Here is an 18,119-nt window from a genome sequence, read left to right as displayed (position 1 = left end):
CTCCTGCCACACTCAGCACTCCAATCCTGATCTCCCTTTGTGTCCACACAAAACCAAACACCCTGTGCCCGTCTCCTCAGCCTCATTGCCCAAAGTGGAAAACCTAACCGTGTCAGACATTACCCCGTACGGTTTCCGACTGTCCTGGGCCGCCCGTGACGGGGACCGGTCGGCCGGTAAGCGCTTCAGCCACTTTCAGGTAGAGGTTTCCGACTCCGGCCGGCTCCTCGAGTCGCAGGAGTTCTTGGTGCCAGGCAACCAGACCTCGCTGGACATCTGGGGCCTGATCACTGGCATAGGCTATGAGGTCAGGCTGACCGGGGTGTCGGCGTCCGGGCTGCGCTCTAGGCCGCTGACCGCAGTGGCTGTGACAGGTATCACCATCTACCTCAAACCTGCCGAGCACACACCACACATCAACACAGCATGGGCTTCTCCACTACAGCTGGTTTGGGGCAATAGCAAAATACAATGCAATTACCATTGACTCAAGGTCAAATTCTTATCAGTCTAGTCATATGGCTATGTGTCAACCTAGCATAGACATAACTCGACATAAAGTACTCCATTATTAGACCTTATCGCTGACTGATATTTGAAACCTTTGCACATGCCATTTGTACTACGCTCTGGTGGAGAGGCTCAGTACACCCAAACCACCTCACTCGTGACAGCTCTCAGACTCTGTCCCGTTTTTATCTCCTGTATCTTTGTGTTGTTGCTGCGTTTTGTTACAGAGGACAAAGGATGGATTTTCTGTCGCCCACTCTCCTCCCCTTTGAAATATGAGCACTCACATTTGTGTTGCCATATTTAAACTGTGTTTTCCTTCTGAAAGTCAGTAGAGTGACAGCTTAATCTCTCAGTTTACCACAGCGCTGTTGTCCCTCCTGGCTGTGGTAGAGTTCCTTTACCAGTGATAAAAAAAACTGCGGGAACAGACGCTGTGAAAGCACTGCCTTTGTGAGTTTAAGACTCTACTTTATCTTAGCGCACTAGCACTGCCATTGTGCGTATACAAAAAGTAACTGATGTTGGTGTGAGTTGGCTACATTGCTACATCAGTGCTAAAGTTGCAGGCATAAATCATGCAAGAAATCATGCAGTTTTCTGCTTGAATAATGATAATCTGGGAAACACAGTTTCAGAAACGAGAACAAAGCATGTTTGGTATGACTTGCTAATTGATATTTGCTGGAGGGGTCAAACATCCAGAGGGCTGCGTTCAAGCTGGTTTTTACTCTCTGCTATTTTCCTTACATCGAAAGAGTGGATGATAGGTATTCACGGCACCATCCATGTCTGACAAGTTCTAAGACCAAGAATTCACAAGGGAACCTTTGAAATAGATAGTAATTACGCAGAAAAACTAAGCTGGCACCGCCCTCCTGGAGAAGTTTGACACCTCTACAGTTCGTACTCGTTTGTGACCACTGAATGTACTGCCCTGAGGGAGTTCTGCAGGTTTTATCTGGGGAAAGAGAGAATTCTCTCTCTCTCTCTCTCTCTCTCTCTCTCTCTCTCTCTCTCCCTCCCGCTCTCTGTCTTTCTTTCCCAGAACTTCAGGAAGCACAACTTGTGCAGTAATGTCAGTAGGCTTGGACGCTTTTTGAGAAAGTCCCTGGCAAACACAGAGGTTGATCCATTATCCCTCTCTGGATTTTGGTGGATGTGACTAACTTAACCGTACTGGGCCTACAAATACTAACATTTCAGAGCATGGTGGATTGGTGGAGAATGGTCTGTGACGACAATTTAACTGATCTTTCCATTCACCTGATTACTATCACCTATTTCCTCTCTGCTGTCATTACAATGTCTCAATGTCACCTTTTAAAATTGGTTTTTGAAATGGGAGAGGGGAAAAAGAAGGAAAGAAATGATTATTCCTTTCTCAACCAGAGGCCGAGCCAGAGATTGAGCACCTCTTTGTATCAGACGTCACCCCCGAGAGTTTCCGCATCGCCTGGACCGCGGAGGACGGCGTCTTCGATCGGTTCGTGATCAAAGTTAGGGACGCCAAAAAGCTTGCTCACCCGCAAGAGTTTAATGTCGCTGGTGACGAGAGGACCAAGGTCATGACTGATCTTATGGGGGGCACTGAGTATGAGATTGAACTGTTCGGCGTCACTCTGGAACACCGGTCCCAGCCTTTAACCGCTGTTGCCAGAACAGGTACAGTTGGATGCTGGGCGATTGGTGGAAGGTGCTGGGTAGCCATTTTGTCCTTTCTCCTCAGTGTGATGTGACTGTCAGTGCTCTCATACATGTTACACTGTCTGCCATTAATTAATTAATGTCCGCCTCTGCCCTTCTTTGTCACTGATGGACCCGTTTTGGCCTGGAATGTATCCGCTTCAGATACAGTTTCAACCACTGACTGACTACCATTTGCATGTTCACAGTACTTTTCCATCCTGATACAGGACATGGGGAAAAGAAGCCACAAGGGCTTTGTGGCTATTTACATATCTTACTCTGGTGTTTATTAATGTCATTACTTAAACTAATACAGCCAGGTTCTATCCCTCACCCACAGGAAAGCCAGCATTTTACAAAGCTGCAATGTCGTTGGCATGTTTCATGTGACGGTTGAGTCTGTTTGTCTGTATGTGCTCTCACAACTGCTTACAAAGAATCCTTCCCTCAAGGGTGTCTTGCTTTCAGGTTGATGTGTCTTGAGTGTTTTTACATTTTGACGCAGGCATGTTGAAACTGTGGTGGGGTGCGGGTCTGAACCCTTCTATCTTTGCTTGTAAAATGAACTGTATCAGGTCTATGGTCGCCAAACTCCTTCTTCCTGTGGGTATCCTCTAAAAGGAAACAGCTTGATGGGGTGGTGCTCACCAGAGGTCTTTGTGTTTTCCTCCAAGGCCAGATTGTTGCCTGCTGTTTTTTCTCTCTCTCTCTCTTTCAGGAAGATATGGATTTCTTTTTAATGACATGGGGAGTTGGGTGATTGCTTCCTACACATTGCTTTGGGGGATTGTCCAGTGATGCCAAATGATGTGTAATTATCCAATAATGACAGTTATCCACCTTTTGTCTCCTCTCTGCCATGTGTGTCCGCTCTGTATCAGGCCTAGGGGCGCCACGGGGTATTAGCTTCTCTGATATCACCAGCACGTCCTCCATGGTCCACTGGACTGTTCCCCGCGCCAATGTGGACTCATACCGGGTGACGTTTGTGCCTCTTCAGGGAGGTAAGTGCAACGGTCAAAGATCAAGAGAATACCATTACACACACACCCCCCCCCCTAATGTTGACATTTGTGTACTGTGAGATTAAACCATTATTTCCTGTTTCTCTTCTATAACATATCCGTGAGATGAGGCAACATTTCTATCTGGGCTTTTGTTCTTAAGGGGTTTTGTTGTGTGTTTTGGTTCGCAGGCAATCCAGATACAGTGATGATTGATGGGACTCAGTCAGAGACTATGCTTCCCAACCTGGTTCCCGGGGAGACTTACCAAGTGACTGTGGTAGCCGTCAAGGGCCTGGAGGAGAGTGAGCCCATCACTGACACACTGACTACAGGTATGACAGACGTCTTTTAAACAGAGAGTCGTATCAACATTATTATTTAATTTTAGATAGACAATTTAAAAGGCTTTCAGTTGTGACCTCTGTGTCTGTTTAAATGCATAAAAACCTCAATGAGCAGAAAAGACTTAAGACCACTAGCTCACAGTTTCAGGCTTTTTGTACAGCGGTGGCCTCCTGTTTCAGTGCAGGTGGCCAGTTTTGCGTCAGCTGACCATGTTTGTGCGTTGCAGCTCTGGATATGCCACGCAGTCTGACCGCGGTCAACATCACCGACACTGAGGCTTTGTTGCTATGGCAGCCTGCCATTGCCACGGTGGACGGCTATGTCATCACCTACAGCGCAGATACAGGTGCCAGATTTCAGTCAAAATACTGAAACTGATGTTTGTAGTTTGCAAAGATATATTAAATTCAAGTTATAGAAACAAACAAACTGTAAATATAAATTTATATTTTCCTGTATAGACTTGTAAGTATAAGTTGTAGTATACCCTGTTATGAGTGATACAAATCACATAAACAAATCTCGATCAGAGTAATAGATTTTACACATAAACTATCACTGTAAAAACCAATGTAGGAGTGACGTCATGAATAATGTTTCACATCCCAAATGTTTTGTGCTCGTCTCCTGGCTGCAGTATCTCCGGTAATGGAGCGAGTGTCTGGGAACATCATAGAGTTCGAGATGACCTCCCTGAACCCTGACACTCAGTACACCGTCAGCGTCTACGCCACCAAAGACGAGCTGAAGAGTCAGGCAGCCACCACAGAATTCAGCACCGGTTGGTCTTCCATTCCAATAACACATCAGTCTCTGTTTAGCTGATGAAGTTCGAGAAATTGCACTGAGTAGAAAATATCCAGACAGACTTCAGGGAAATTCAAAGAATTTGCAACACTCAGTCCTATCATTCATGCCTAAGTCATATTTTGGTTTCAGATGCAGTTGTATTACAATTGGGTTCATGCTTAATCAGTGAGATGAATTGGAGCAATGCAATTAATTGCTCTGCGCTCCTGAGAATTATATCCTCGACCTTGACATGACTTGTTCACACAAACACGTGTCAATATTAATGTGCCAAACAGGCCTGGACTGGTAGTTGTATAAAGCGTGGTTTAGTAGAAGCAGCAAGAGTAGTTAAAGTCATGTTCAATTATATAGTCAGCTTTATGGGACAGCCGGAGCCAACAGTTAATAAATAACACAATTCCCCGGGAAGGTTATTTGGTCTGATGAGAGGTCATGGTAAGAGTGTATTTATGATTAATTTAGAGAGAAATGCCAGACAATTACGTAAGTATATCTATTTTGCCAGTGATTGCCAGAATACTGCCACATTGTTTCAGTCTGTTCCCAAGACAGGGAACCTCCTGTGTTGACGGTACTTGTTTTGGTAAACCATTTCAGAGCTCGATGCTCCGCGGGATTTGGTGGCCAGTAACGTCCTGACAGACAGCGCCACGCTCACCTGGGTCCCCCCTCGCGCCGCCATCAGCGGCTACATCCTGACCTTCGAGGCGTCTGACGGCACAGTCAGGGTGAGCGTGAACTCTGGGAGCTCCTCTATTCTGTCAGCCATATTAAAAAAATAAATCACGCCGAATTGCTGTCTTGGAAAAGATGATGATGCTTAGCCAGTGCTATGAGATATCCGAGCTATAATTCATATTTAATACGCACTCGATAAGTGCAATGCAACAGAGGGATTAATAATTCATGTTTTCGTGGCTTGGCCTAGAAGGTTACATGCAATCCAGCTGATTAAGAAGGAGATGATTAGTTTGACCTTGTGTGTGCGTGCACAAGCCTTCTCACGTGTACGTGTGTGTGGGGTGGTTCCTGTGTATGTGTGTGTGTATGTGTGTGTGTGTGGGGTGTGTGTGTGTGTGTGTGTGTGTATGTGTCCAATGCAGGAAGTAGTCCTCGATGCCTCTGAGACCTCCTACAGTGCGACTGACTTGAGCAGCTCCACAGAGTACGCCGTCCGGCTGCAGGCCGTCGCTGGCGCCAAGAGGAGCCGACACGTCACCACCGTGTTCACCACAGGTGTGTGCTCATTGCACCGGTGACCCGCCGCGTGTGTCGTGTGCAACAACCCTCTGCTTGAAACGGACACAGTGTTTCAGATTTGTAGTCTTCCGCAGCTCACGCCTCTGCTTTTGTTAGTTATACTTAAGTTCATCTTCGTCAGTCGTAGATTTTCCGTCAGTTTAGTTTGTTTTGTTATTAAGCATCTGTACCAAGACCTACATTTTCCCTGTGTTTGCGGATGATTTTTTATTTATTTTTTGGTTTTAAGATGTCTTTTAAGCCGTTGTGTCTCTTAAGATATCTTTGTGTGTGTGTGTGTGTGTGTGTGTGTGGGTCGGTATGTATGGACGTGTGTGTAGTTGGAATCCTTTACAAATATCCCAAGGACTGCTCGCAGACACTTCTGAATGGGGAGAGTGAATCGGGCCTGTACACCATCTTTGTGGGAGGAAACGAGAACCAGCCCATGCAGGTGTACTGTGACATGGCCACTGACGGAGGTGGATGGGTGGTGAGTATGCCGCATGGTTATGAGAGTTACTTTAATAGAAACTGTGTGCTCTCATATTCTGTGTCGACCGTTTCTTCCAGGGAGTAATATATTGTGTCTTCAAGGGACGAGAAAAATCAATTTACTGAGAGTTATGTGGGTGGGCAAGAAACAATGATGAAACAAAATGAAATTACTTGGTCATAGGTTCATTTGGTGCATATTTAAATATACCGGAGCCCAAGGATTGTAATTACAATGAAGTCGTTATCTTGCAAGACCAAAGGCTCTGTCCTCAGACTCGACTGTATTCCCACCAGGTATTCGTCAGACGTCAGAGTGGGAAAACAGAATTCTTCAGGAACTGGAGGAACTACACCAACGGCTTTGGTGACATGATGGATGAATTCTGGCTCGGTGGGTCTAGGCTTGACAGAAATGGAGAAACCCTTACAACCATTTACAAGTTCATGCTTGTATCAAGTGTCACGTTTGAGCAATATTTTACTGTTCCTCGCTTCCTATATAAATAACCTTGCACACAAAATACTCCAGTTAAATAGCTAAGAGCAGTCTTAATGCAATCATGTTGCATTGTAGCATTCTGATTTGACAGTGGTTGGTTTGCCAGTGTTAAATCTTCTGATGGGGCATGACAATAACGTTAACGTAAATTAATAAAACATGTAAATTATGTAAACGTAAATGAATAAAACATGTAAATGTCCAACCTTTGTCTCCCCCTGCTTTAGGCCTTTCCAACCTGCACAAGCTCACCTCATCTGCCCCGTATGAGCTGCGGGTGGACCTGCGAGACGGCTCCGAGTCCGTGTACGCTTACTACGACAAGATCTCCATCGGCGAGCCACGCGGCCGCTACAAGATCCAGATCGGTTCTTACAGTGGCACAGCTGGTGAGCCATGGCAGTTTGCATATCTACACATACTACGACATACATGCTACACATACTAATGATCTACTGGTGCAGTAGGATCGTATTAGTTTATGTATGGAGGACAAACATAGATCAAATGCAGTGTATGGGTATTGTGAAGGTACTTCATAATATGATTCCTCGTAGTCTAAAAGCAATGCACGATGCTGGTGAGTCTCACCTACAGTGCAAACCGACTTTGCACAGAATTTTTCAGGGCGTTTACTTTGAAATATTCAGACTATTTAGTACTTTTTAACCTGCAGAAAATCCAGACACAAATCATGTTATTTACATAGCAGGTTTCAGACAGATAGATTCTTTGCCATATGCTTAGTTATGAGTCATTACAATGGAAGCGAACGCACTCCTGGCCCTTGTGATCTCATAGCACCACCTGGTGGTGATTTCAAAAAGCACAGTTCAGAGACACGATTTGAGGTTACACAGGAGGAAAGGTTCCTTATTGTAAGATCAACCCTTAATATACTTTTCCTTAATTTCAGTTTGCTTAACCTCCTCTGCACATTCTAGGTGACTCTATGACCTACCACCAGAACAGACCCTTCTCCACGTACGACAATGACAATGACGTCGCCGTCACCAACTGCGCCCTTTCGTACAAGGGTGCCTTCTGGTACAAGAACTGCCACCGGGTCAACCTCATGGGCAGATATGGAGACAACAGCCACAGCAAGGTGAGACATGAGAGAGGTGTTAACTTCACGGGGTTGGTTAACTCTTTATGTGTGCTTATTACCATTTTGTAAGGTTATCAAAAATAGGATATTTCCAAAAGTCCTGTTGACAAGCCAGAATTGCCTTTGAGAATTGACGGATTTTTGTGTCCGTGTATTTTGGTGTGGCTCTCGCAGTGTGTTGAGGCTCATCAGTTGTCAAGCCACAAATAGAAATGCAAAATCTCTTCTGTCTGTTTCATGTTTTTATCTCAGGGCATTAACTGGTTCCACTGGAAAGGCCACGAGCACTCTGTCCCCTTTGCCGAGATGAAGATCAGACCAGTCAACTTTGGCAACTTGGAAAGCCGGAGGAAAAGATCGTAAAACACACTTTGTCAAAAACAAATCCCCTCTTCCTCAACCCCCCCAGCCGGTAGCCAGCTCAGCCTAACTGGCCAAGTACCAGCCATGAAGGCCCTAATTCCACATCAAACAATGGCCTTAGTCACTGTGGTCTAGTCCCGACACAACCTACAGCACCCTCTATGGCAGTGACTGGACAAAATGGGGGCTAGTTTTTTATACTGAAGATGTTGTCATTGTGCACACAACGGGTGGAGGGTGAACTATAGAGCTGAGACTGGGATGGCACTACCCTTTCTGAATATTTGGGTTTTATCCTGTCTCATCCCTCTCCGATTTAAAAAAAAATGTTTGTTTCCGTAAAGAGTTATTTCCCACTGAATCGATGCTGGTGCTTTTCGACTTATTTCTTGAGAGACCTGTTGATATTGTTGGTCAGATAGTTTTATCGAGAGATTTCCCATAGAATCCTATTGAGTTTCTGGTTTGTTGTATGTGTATTTGTTTGTGAGTTTATATTTTCTTTGAAAAGGTGGTTAATTGTTTTGTCTCACAATTTTGTACTTTTTTCAAGAGCTTTTAAATATATATATGATTGTCGCTGAATGTGCAGGGCATAGTGGCTAAAGATGAGAAGCTCCTTATGTTGTAGTATGACCACTAAATCAGCTAAATATTGAATAGGTGATTTCAAACAATCATCAGACAGAGTAGTCACAGTCTATAAATATCTGTTGTACAGGGATAGATTTGTGATGAGTGATGTATTTTTGTTTGTAATTTGATATTTTTAAGTCTTTTAGATGATATAATAGACCCTCCTTAACAAAGTGCCCTGAACTGAATAACAGATGAAGCACTTCCATCATGTTGCAATGACAGAACACCAAAATGACTATAGCAGTGGGAGACACCGCTGATTTTCAAAAAGCCTGTAAAATGTTTGCTTTTGTTTTCTGTAAAATGGATAGAGAAAGATCTGTATCCCTTATTACAATAAAATACTTTCTTAAAAATGTATTTGAATTGCCTTTATTGACAAAATGGTCAAATACAGCATTGATACAATTAAAAACTGTAATATGGGCTTTGAATAACATCAATTATAAATACACTAGAACTGAAAACGAATTTCAACACACCAATTTTAGGACACAGTTCTTGTAGAAAGAAGTTAACATGGGCAGCATTTAGCATGTAAACACATTGTATAAAATTGCACAGAGCCTTCCTTACATTCAAACTATGCTTCAAACCATGTTAAAACTTTCAACCCTCTACACATTTGGCACAATAACAAGTAGGAAGAGTATTACAAAGTACATCAGCTTCCGTTAAAGTTTGGCATTTGTTGCTTAAACTGTTACACATCGCTGCATAAGCAGTATCAACTCTATCAGTCATCATATGACAGCAAGGACCAACAGATTTTTGAGCACTTTGATTATAACGATCTAAATATTTTCTGTGCATTTGGCAACAATAACGTTTAATACCGCAACAGGTATAGCATTTGTTAAATGCCCCCAAAACATTTTTAAACCACCATGACAGCACAAAAATCAGCTATGTGGCTATATCCATAATAAAACATATATCACGCAATTTCACTGAATAGTGTTCTCATACATGTACTTGATAATAGGTGCTAGATTAGTATATATCATAATATTAAAAGTATATATATTATTCTTTAAGGATTAAAGTTATTACTGCTGATAATTTAAGAAAATATATAAGCAGCATCGTATATAATATAATAGTATAATAATGTGATATTCATTAAAATATAAAGATGTGTGTCCACTGCTGACCTAGTGTCTAAGATCATAGATAAACACACGATAAAACTTTATATCCGTCGAAGCCTCTCATGCACAGAGAAGCTTCAAGACCTGTCATGGCTGGTTTAAAAAATAACCACCACTACTTCAAAAGAATTTGTTAAAGCCAAATGGAAGAAAAGCTAATAGCAAATTGCACACCACGTCGCTAATACAGACCATTTTAACACATATCACATACCCTTATATGACATCTCAACATTACAGTTGTAAACACCAGCTCACAGTTCAACTTGCCAAACACTCCCTCCATCAAAACTAGCCTACCTTTCTATTTAACTAATTAGACATTGCACACGTGGTCACGAATCTCATAGGTTAGTTCCTTTCAAGGCATTTCCATCCATTGTTAAATCTTCAATAAAACTTCTACAAACTTCCATCCCATTGCACTCAATATGTCCAATAGTTTTACATTCCATTCCCAACACTGCTAAACCAAGGTTCTCAGATGAGAGAAAGAGAGAGAGAGAGAGAGAGAGAGAGAGAGAGAAACAAACAAAAGCAACAAGCAATACCATAGCAGGAAGCCAATACCCTGTTGGTTAGGTCAGATAAATGCAGAATGTCGAGGGATACATACCAAATCGGCGCAGTCGGCAGGAAAGAGCTTTGGAAATATGAAAGATATGAAACCTCTGCTGTGAGCTACTGCCAAAACCCTGATAACTCCAAATGTATCTTCCACAGATGTAACAAACCAGCCCTCAAATCTAGAACCACTCACTGACCTTGATGCACACAGTAAATGGAATGTTGCCATTCACAATAACATGAAAGAAGTCTACTCCTACACAAGCTGCTAAAGACAAAGACATTTCTCTCTCAAAGGCCAACTAAAGAGATGCTAGGTTGGTTGACATGCAAATTGCACCTACATTAATATTAAAACTGCCAATTACTTTTTTTTCAGTAACTCCACGTTTCTTCTCTGCAAATTCATGATCGCTACAACAAGCAAGCATAATCGAAACCACTCTCCAAAAAGGGCTGAAGTTTGAGGTTTAAAAATTGGGGCAAATCCATAATCAATGAAAACACTGGGGCAAATCCATAATCAATGAAAACACTGGGGCAAATCCATAATCAATGACAACACTGCTGTTTCCCCTTCATTGGCACTTACAGTCTGCCTCCCCTGTCTACATGGGTGCATCTCCACTAAGGATCGGACTGTATTCCTAAACCTATTTTTGATATCACTGTTTTATTTATAGAAATACTGGCATAATTTCAACACAATTTACCCTGTTATACCAAAAAGCAGTTACACAGCACCAGACAGAAACAGGCCAAGCAGGCCTATTGTCGCCGTTTCTAAATTAAGCTCTCCTAAAATGTAAACAACACTGACAACTGACGGTCACACATAGCCCTCTTTAAACGTCATCTCAGCTGAAGCTGACCCCTTCTTGTGCTGACGTGCTTGTGAGGGTGAGAGTCACGTGGAGCTCTAGCTCCCCCTAGTGGCACCAGCCGAGCCTGCCACGGCATCAGTGCGAGACATGCTGGGTCAGCATTCGCATGCAGGTGAAAGGATGTGCCATGAACACAGACCTCTGGACAAACAAAACAAGTCTGGTGTGCAAAATACCCTGTCAAAAATCTGCAAGCTGGTCACATGACCCAGTATGTTTATGCAGTGGGAGAACCGCCTCGAAACCTAGAACAAGGGCCATCGGACTAGAGGCCTGTGAGATCAACGATGGCCTTGATGAAGATGGTGTCGTCACGTATGTACGTGTTCTTGCCCTCAAGCTTGGAGAGTGGGCAGAAGAGCGGACAGCCGCTGGCGATGTTCATCTCACTCACGGGCCTTTGGAAGGAGGAGGAAGTGACATCGGGACGGAAGGCATCGATGATGTGCTCCCGGTTGCTCTGGTCCAGGAGCATAAGGGTTACCTGCAGGAAGGAGAGACGGCAGAACAGGAGGGCTACTGGGTCAGAAAAAGGTTATTCTGTGTACTACAGTGTACTAAGTCTCCTTCATGAAGGTTAAACAGTGTACTAAGTCTCCTTCATGAAGGTTAAACAGTATACTAAGTCTCCTTCATGAAGGTCACTGAGCTTCACTGAGCTGAACAATTTCGTTTGCAGTAGGTGGGTGTTAATTGTTTAGCACACAACCCCAAAAAAGCTTTAATAAAAGGCCTTTTCCCCCTAAACTTCTAAAAGACAATGACCCACGGATATGGCAATTCTTAGAAGCAGAAAAGCTCTCCAAAGAAGGAAAAAACTCCCACTTTATCAAGTCTTTTTCTGTGAAAGTGGCTTGCCTTTTGGTTGAATGGCCATTTGAGCAGGGCATCACTCTGTCCCCTCATCACGACAAAGAACAGCGAGAGATGAGAGCCCCGTCCTGTCCCGTCCCCATTCAGGTAGATCCGTAAACACATCTTATAGCCGTACTTGCTGGTGTAAAACGCTAAGGAAAAACACACAGGTATTTATTCTGAAGGGACCGACATTTGATAGTTAGTTTAATAAATATATTCCATAGTCAATAATTCAATATATCTGACCTAGTGGTCATTTTAGTGTTCTTTGGATTTGGTGAGTTGTAAAAACTTCTCATGTGTATTCTGTTCCTGGCCTACATGAGGTGTGAGAAGCCCTCACAGCTTCCCCCCCTGACTAGAGACATATAATAATTAGCATTTAGGGATCCACCCCCCCTGGCATGCACACAGCTTAAATTCTGTGCTTTCCCAAAAGATGGGCAGTGAAAGAGATTTAGGTGGAACACACACTCAGTGAAATATATCTCTCTGTCCTCCTTTGGTGCGTGCCACTGAAAGAATAAACCTGGACTTAGGTTTTTCATCACAATCTGACTGAGTCTCCGATACATTTGGGATATATAATATAATTCCTTTCAATTCATGCTGCAAAGATATTTGTTGGAATAATTCACAGGTATCCGTTTTGGAATCATACATTAGTGTAGCCATGATGGGCATTCAGCTTTCCATAACATTCTAAGAAAAGAACTGATAGCCTGTGAGAAACCACACCAACAGCACTAGCTTGTAGAGGCATGAACACTCAGTAAATGTAAAGCTTCACCATATTTGCAGTTCGACTGCATACTTTACATAACCTCTGCATAGTCATACACCATCCACATAACCATACCGGGGGAAAACATGGCAGGAGCTCGCCCAGCAATGGCGTCCTGACGCTTTTTGGTGAAGTCTGAGATCCTCCAGATGAAGACGCCGTCGAAAGTGGTGGCAGCCATCTCGCGCAGCCTCCCCTCCAGCTCAGCCACCGTCAGGTCCTTCACCCCCACCGTTCTCTCCAGCTGCCGGACCTGAGCCAAAAGGACAGCAATGTCAAGTTTACATCCACTTCCTGGCTGGGGTACAGGCCCACTCTCAGACCCACTCTTTATGTGATAGTAAACTTATATGATGCCTATCAAAGATTTTGTGGCTTCAATTAGCAGACGTCACAGATATTTTTGTCCTTCACATTTCATAGCAGGATCTCTGCCTTTTCATATGCAGCAGAGTTTTATCAAAACTTGTAGTATGCCTTCAGAAGCAAACTCAATCTTTAGCATTGCAGGTGCTAACCTGACCACTTTACTGTTATTTTACTGTTATTCTACAGCTGAACTGTAGCCTATATACCAACCGTATCACAGCATCTTTCCATTAATGTAAGAGAGGGACATTTTGAAATTATGAGTTAAATGTTGACTGAAACAACTCAACCTTCTGTCCACTCTCACTCGCTCTTAGATGGCTACCAGAAAAAGAAGCGTCCAGGTAAATCACACACCTTGTTGCTCAGAGCTTCGATCTTGTCCTGGTCCAGTCGGTGCTGCCGGTTGCTGGCCTCGATGGTGGTGGCGAAGCGCTCCACCTCACGGTTCAGCACGCACACCACGTCCTGGAAGGTGCCCGACTTCACCTCCAGCTCCTGGCAGCGCCTGCCCAGCTCGGCCACCTTGGTTTTCTCGCTGTGCAGCTGGAGCTCCAGCGCCGCGCCCACAGAGCTGGGCAGGGGGGTAAAGGACGTGTTCAGCGTGTTCAACGTGTTCAGCGTCGGGGTGGGAAGAGGGGGAGCCGCCGCCGCCGCGGAACCGGAGGCGCCTGCGGAGGACGAGGAGGATGAGGACGAGGCCCCCTGCACGGAAGGCCCGACGATGGGAGCGGACATGGCGTTCAGCTGGCTGACGCGGGCCTCCAGCTCGCGCAGGGACTGGTGCAGCTCGTGGGCCTTGTACCCGGCGAGCTCCAGGCTCTGGGGCTGCATGCCCTCCAGACTCAGCTTCATGCCCATGATGAAGTGCAGCAGCAGGTTCAGATGCTCGTGGGCACAGGCACGCTCGTGCTCGTGGATCTTCTCCTTCTCAACCTGGGCGTGGAGCACAACAGGAGCAATCAGAAGCTATTGTACTAGGCGTTGTGTATATCTGCTGTATTACTGTTTTACTATCATTGTTCTGCTGTCTGACTGCTGGTACTAAGTAAAAAAAAAAAGAGGACTCAGTATATTCAAAAATGACTGATCAGTTATGGATGCAAAAGAACTGAGGAATCAGGATGTCTGTTGAAGGAAGTGAGAATAATTACTTACCAACATGTCACAGCCCACCACGTGATATCTGCATGGAGTTCTGAATTTGCTGCAAAACTTTATGTGGTCGACATACTAAAAGGGTTGAAATGACAACTGTGAATATTCACCAAACTCTGAGCGACAGAACTTTCTGTTTCACTAGCAGAGATGTTTTAAAAATAACATTCAGAGGCCCCACCTTTTCCCGGGGGATTTTCTTCTTTGCGCAGCCTTCACAGATCATCGGATACTTGGGGCAGATCTCATCATGTGCCTGAAAAAAAAAGGTTTTAATGGTGGTTTTAATGATCTCACTTCCTTATTTGCCTAAATCAATGAACATTTGAAACAGGGAACAGAATGTGAAGGAAGTATTTATAAAATATTCAGGCATTGTGTAACTAAACACAATGTCACAAACAGATATGTCACCAATATATGTGTAAATGCTTAACAAACGCTTAATAAAATCATTTGATGCAACTGACTACAAAATCACCTCTTCACTTGAGGTTTTACAGCTGTGGTTAAGCGGGCTTTACAGCTCCTATTATGAATAATGTAATGTGAAAGGCAGGCTTGCTATTTTATGCATCTCTGGATACACTCGCTCAAGTCATCCATGACAAAACAGTAGAGTAAAAGCTGAAATCAATGTCCTGCTAAAAGACACGCCTGCGTATTGCCTCACCTTAATGTTTTTGAAATGAAATGGCTCTTTGCAGTACTTGCAGTTGAGGGTTCTCTCCGGACATTCGCGCTCATTGTGCCTTTCCTGTTCGTTGAAGCGGAGGCGCTCCTTGCACGAGGGACAGGGGATGATCATGAACTCGCACTTTCCCTCGTGGCTTAGCTGCAAACAAAACAAACACACAAATACGAGCGTGTGCTTACAGTGTCAATGTTAAAGGTTCAATTTCCAGTAATGTACACTATTGTACTGATCAGGGGTAAGCACTGTATTGTTGGATTATATCGTTATATATACATATTGTTGGATATGGATTAAAATATATGTGATTAATATGAAGTCAAACGGAACAGAAATATGTTATCTGAACAATAATTACATATTGAACAGTCGATAAAGCAGACGAAAGGTTTGCAGATGAATACAATAAAATATATAGAACCTAACTCAATTAACAAATTAACAATCAATGTTGGCAAAAGCGAAGACCTTACAGAGGGAATGAGATACCTCATATTCTTTGATGCTGCCCTTCCATGTGCAACCTTCATGAACGCAAATAGCAGCAAGCGTCTCCACCTCTCTTCGAGCTGCATTGTCAGGAAATGCCTAAGCAAACAAACAAACAAACAAACAAACAAACAAACAGTCATAAATGCACACAGATAATGCTGAGGGAGTTTGTTACTGTACTCCACTGACCATCAACGAGTGCTGTATGGTTACTCATTTTAATATATATATACATAAATGGCAAGCAATATATTTGTGGAAGCAGGATGCTAACTATAGTAGAAAATATACGCACACAGCCTTGTTTGAGAATAGATGTCGGCTCTTCAAATATGTCCTCCTTGATACAGGCATTGCATTTCTGGGGTCCATTGCTATTAAAATAAGAGCAATTAGTGTTCCATCTAAAACCAGTTTTATATAAAAACAAGTTAGATATTACAATGTTAATAATCACATACAAGCATGCGCGCATACACACAAACACACACACGCAAGCTTTACTTCTGAGATACCTGACAGTTCTGTTAAAGCAGTAGGAACAAAACCGATGACCACACTGAGCTTGGAATGGTCTCCTCAAAATGTTATGACAGCAGTTGCAAAGGTGCTTATCCTCCAGCTTATTGGCCAAGATCTTCTTGGGGAAACCTGGTTTGTTGCTCTCCATTGATGAAGGGGGAGAAGGTTCTTGCGTTGCCATGGCTCCCTCTACAGACACTGGGTCTATCTCAAAACAATGAACAATGACACCACACCATTAATGCTGCAAGGAAACCTAAATGCAAACAGGCCTATAGTGCACCTAACAAAAAACACATGACATTGTAATATCTATTGCTCTGCATCGGTCAAGTTATGCCCAATAGCTCAGCTGCAACATAAAGCAAACTGTCCATTGGCTGTGGAGGCTGTAGCATATACTCCACAACAGGCTACAGAGACACTAAAAAAAGAACAAAGAGATGTAAACCTGTCTTTCCAGTTAGGTTGTACTTACAAATTAATTCTAGTGATATTGCCATATAGGTGACATTGCACACAAGGCTTTCATGCCTGGTTTATCTAAAATGACAAAAAAAAGGCAGGTCTCTAGGCTATTTATCGGTTTGCGTTTATCATCTGCTGAGTTATACACCAAAGCAGTTTGGACTGTTTGCTAGAAACCATGCATTTTGGTTAGAGAACAGCCGTTGCAAGTTTCAGTTCTGTTCTGCTGTTTCAGTCAGACTCTTAAGCGGGTTTAGTGGCTATATGAACGAAAAAAAGAAGGCAATACAGGCCGTTGGGGCCACGTTTCTTTGTTTGTGTTTTCGGGTGAGCCGCACCTGGACCAAGTTGGTTGGTGGTAGGTTCACATCCAGTGTGAACCACGGATTGTCATCTGTTCCGCGTCCACATCATGTCAGGAATGCGTGTGGTAAAGCGGCTGTGTCACAAATATGTCGCCATGCTCCCAAATGCACAATGATTTTTTCCCCCCGTTTGAATTTATTATTAGGGAATCCTTCCGAAAACTGAACATGATATTCAAGCCAGACTGCCACGCCCCTCGACATAATCACGCTAATAAGAAACAATTTAACCAAAGCTACATATCAAAAGAAATTGACCGACAAGATTCACTTTGCAATTTAGCTTACTTACCCGAGCTTCAGGCTGAATCATCATTGCAGGAGAAATGGATAGCCCCTCGTCGCAAATACAGAAACACGATGAATGTTTCATTAACCGAAACGGACATTGCCCCAAGCCATGTAGCATGGCTCGTATTGATAGCCTACATTTAAAGCAGCGCTAGAATATGTTGATTGCTACATTGTTAGGAGCAGCGATTGCTCTTTCACAGGGTTACGTCATGATATAGAAGAACCGACATAGGCAGACAGCAAAACAAGTCAGCGACTACATGCGCACTGTGGTGATGGCAGTCAAGTGCAATGGTTTCCAGAGAAAGCAGTTAAAGGCGTACTGTGCCACACGAGTTGGCACCCGTTTGATGTCCATACAGAAATATTCAGAATTGCTCACACTTTAAAAACATGCTTCTTTCTATCTTTTCCCGTGGTAGAGTACTCATTTAAATACCCTTAAGATATTTCCTCAGTTTATAACATAGTCTATAGGCTACTGCTTTGTTGCACTTTATACTTTAAATGAATAGGTTATTCATTTTCATTTTCATTTTCCGCTGGTTCTGAAAATTAAATCACAGATAGCAAGCATATATCTGTGGAGCTTGGTTGACACCCCTTCTGGTCCGCTCTCGGACCACCCTCATCTTTTAGTTTAACTGGACGTGGATATTAAGAACAAATCATAAAATGTTAGTAACTCCTGGAAGTTCATGGCACTAGCTCTCAAGATGAAAAATGACTTGGTCAATTAAAGACTTTTGTTAAGCACAGGTAACATCTATAAAAAGATTGGGGGTTGGTAGAAGTTAATG

At 43.4% G+C, this 18,119-nt stretch overlaps 2 protein-coding genes across 6 annotated transcripts in view; one reads left to right on the top strand and one right to left on the bottom strand.

Moving 5' to 3' along the window:
* tnca (tenascin Ca) overlaps positions 1–9,069 on the top strand; it is a 41,058-nt gene extending 31,989 nt beyond the window's left edge. For 2 of the 3 annotated variants that reach the window (XM_031577120.2, XM_012830214.3), the window contains 12 exons: positions 1,903–2,175; positions 3,081–3,203; positions 3,395–3,538; positions 3,778–3,897; positions 4,189–4,332; positions 4,962–5,092; positions 5,468–5,600; positions 5,945–6,096; positions 6,396–6,492; positions 6,828–6,989; positions 7,545–7,708; positions 7,964–9,069. In XM_031577120.2, the coding sequence (XP_031432980.1) occupies positions 1,903–2,175; positions 3,081–3,203; positions 3,395–3,538; positions 3,778–3,897; positions 4,189–4,332; positions 4,962–5,092; positions 5,468–5,600; positions 5,945–6,096; positions 6,396–6,492; positions 6,828–6,989; positions 7,545–7,708; positions 7,964–8,074 (1,754 nt within the window). In that variant the 3' untranslated portion in view covers positions 8,075–9,069. The remainder of the gene's footprint in view (positions 1–1,902; positions 2,176–3,080; positions 3,204–3,394; positions 3,539–3,777; positions 3,898–4,188; positions 4,333–4,961; positions 5,093–5,467; positions 5,601–5,944; positions 6,097–6,395; positions 6,493–6,827; positions 6,990–7,544; positions 7,709–7,963) is intronic. The other variant, XM_031577119.2, reaches the window with a different exon arrangement.
* Positions 9,070–17,637, bottom strand: LOC105902465 (TNF receptor-associated factor 2). Of its 3 annotated transcripts, none has more exons than XM_012830053.2 (11): positions 16,671–16,991; positions 16,186–16,396; positions 15,966–16,044; positions 15,668–15,766; positions 15,158–15,319; positions 14,666–14,740; positions 14,485–14,559; positions 13,684–14,262; positions 13,033–13,210; positions 12,174–12,322; positions 9,070–11,799 (listed from the first exon to the last, which is right to left on the bottom strand). In XM_012830053.2, the coding sequence occupies exons 1-11, from the start codon at positions 16,693–16,695 to the stop codon at positions 11,581–11,583; spliced, it is 1,851 nt and encodes a 616-aa protein (XP_012685507.2). In that variant the 5' UTR covers positions 16,696–16,991; the 3' UTR covers positions 9,070–11,580. The 3 variants fall into 3 exon arrangements, with proteins under 3 accessions (XP_012685507.2, XP_031432982.2, XP_031432981.2); XM_031577122.2 differs by lacking the exons at positions 9,070–11,799; positions 16,671–16,991 and adding exons at positions 16,999–17,054; positions 17,318–17,637 and having other exon boundaries at positions 11,959–12,322; XM_031577121.2 differs by lacking the exons at positions 9,070–11,799; positions 16,671–16,991 and adding an exon at positions 17,318–17,636 and having other exon boundaries at positions 11,961–12,322.
* Between the last annotated feature and the right edge of the window lie 482 nt (positions 17,638–18,119).

Source organism: Clupea harengus, chromosome 12, assembly GCF_900700415.2.
Source record: "Clupea harengus chromosome 12, Ch_v2.0.2, whole genome shotgun sequence".
NCBI classification, from domain to species: domain Eukaryota; kingdom Metazoa; phylum Chordata; class Actinopteri; order Clupeiformes; family Clupeidae; genus Clupea; species Clupea harengus.
Note: the sequence above shows the minus strand (reverse complement) of the source record. Positions and strands in the feature narration are given on the sequence as shown.

What these genes read in the sequence shown, in the direction of transcription:
- LOC105902465 (XM_012830053.2), bottom strand. Translation starts at nt 16,695, where the DNA reads ATGGCAATATCACTAGAATTAATTT. An exon ending in AATATCACTAGAATTAATTT is followed by an intron (nt 16,397 to 16,670) that starts GTAAGTACAACC and finishes GTTTTGAGATAG; the next exon opens with ACCCAGTGTCTGTAGAGGGA. An exon ending in AATGGCCATTCAACCAAAAG is followed by an intron (nt 11,800 to 12,173) that starts GCAAGCCACTTT and finishes TCCTTCCTGCAG; the next exon opens with GTAACCCTTATGCTCCTGGA.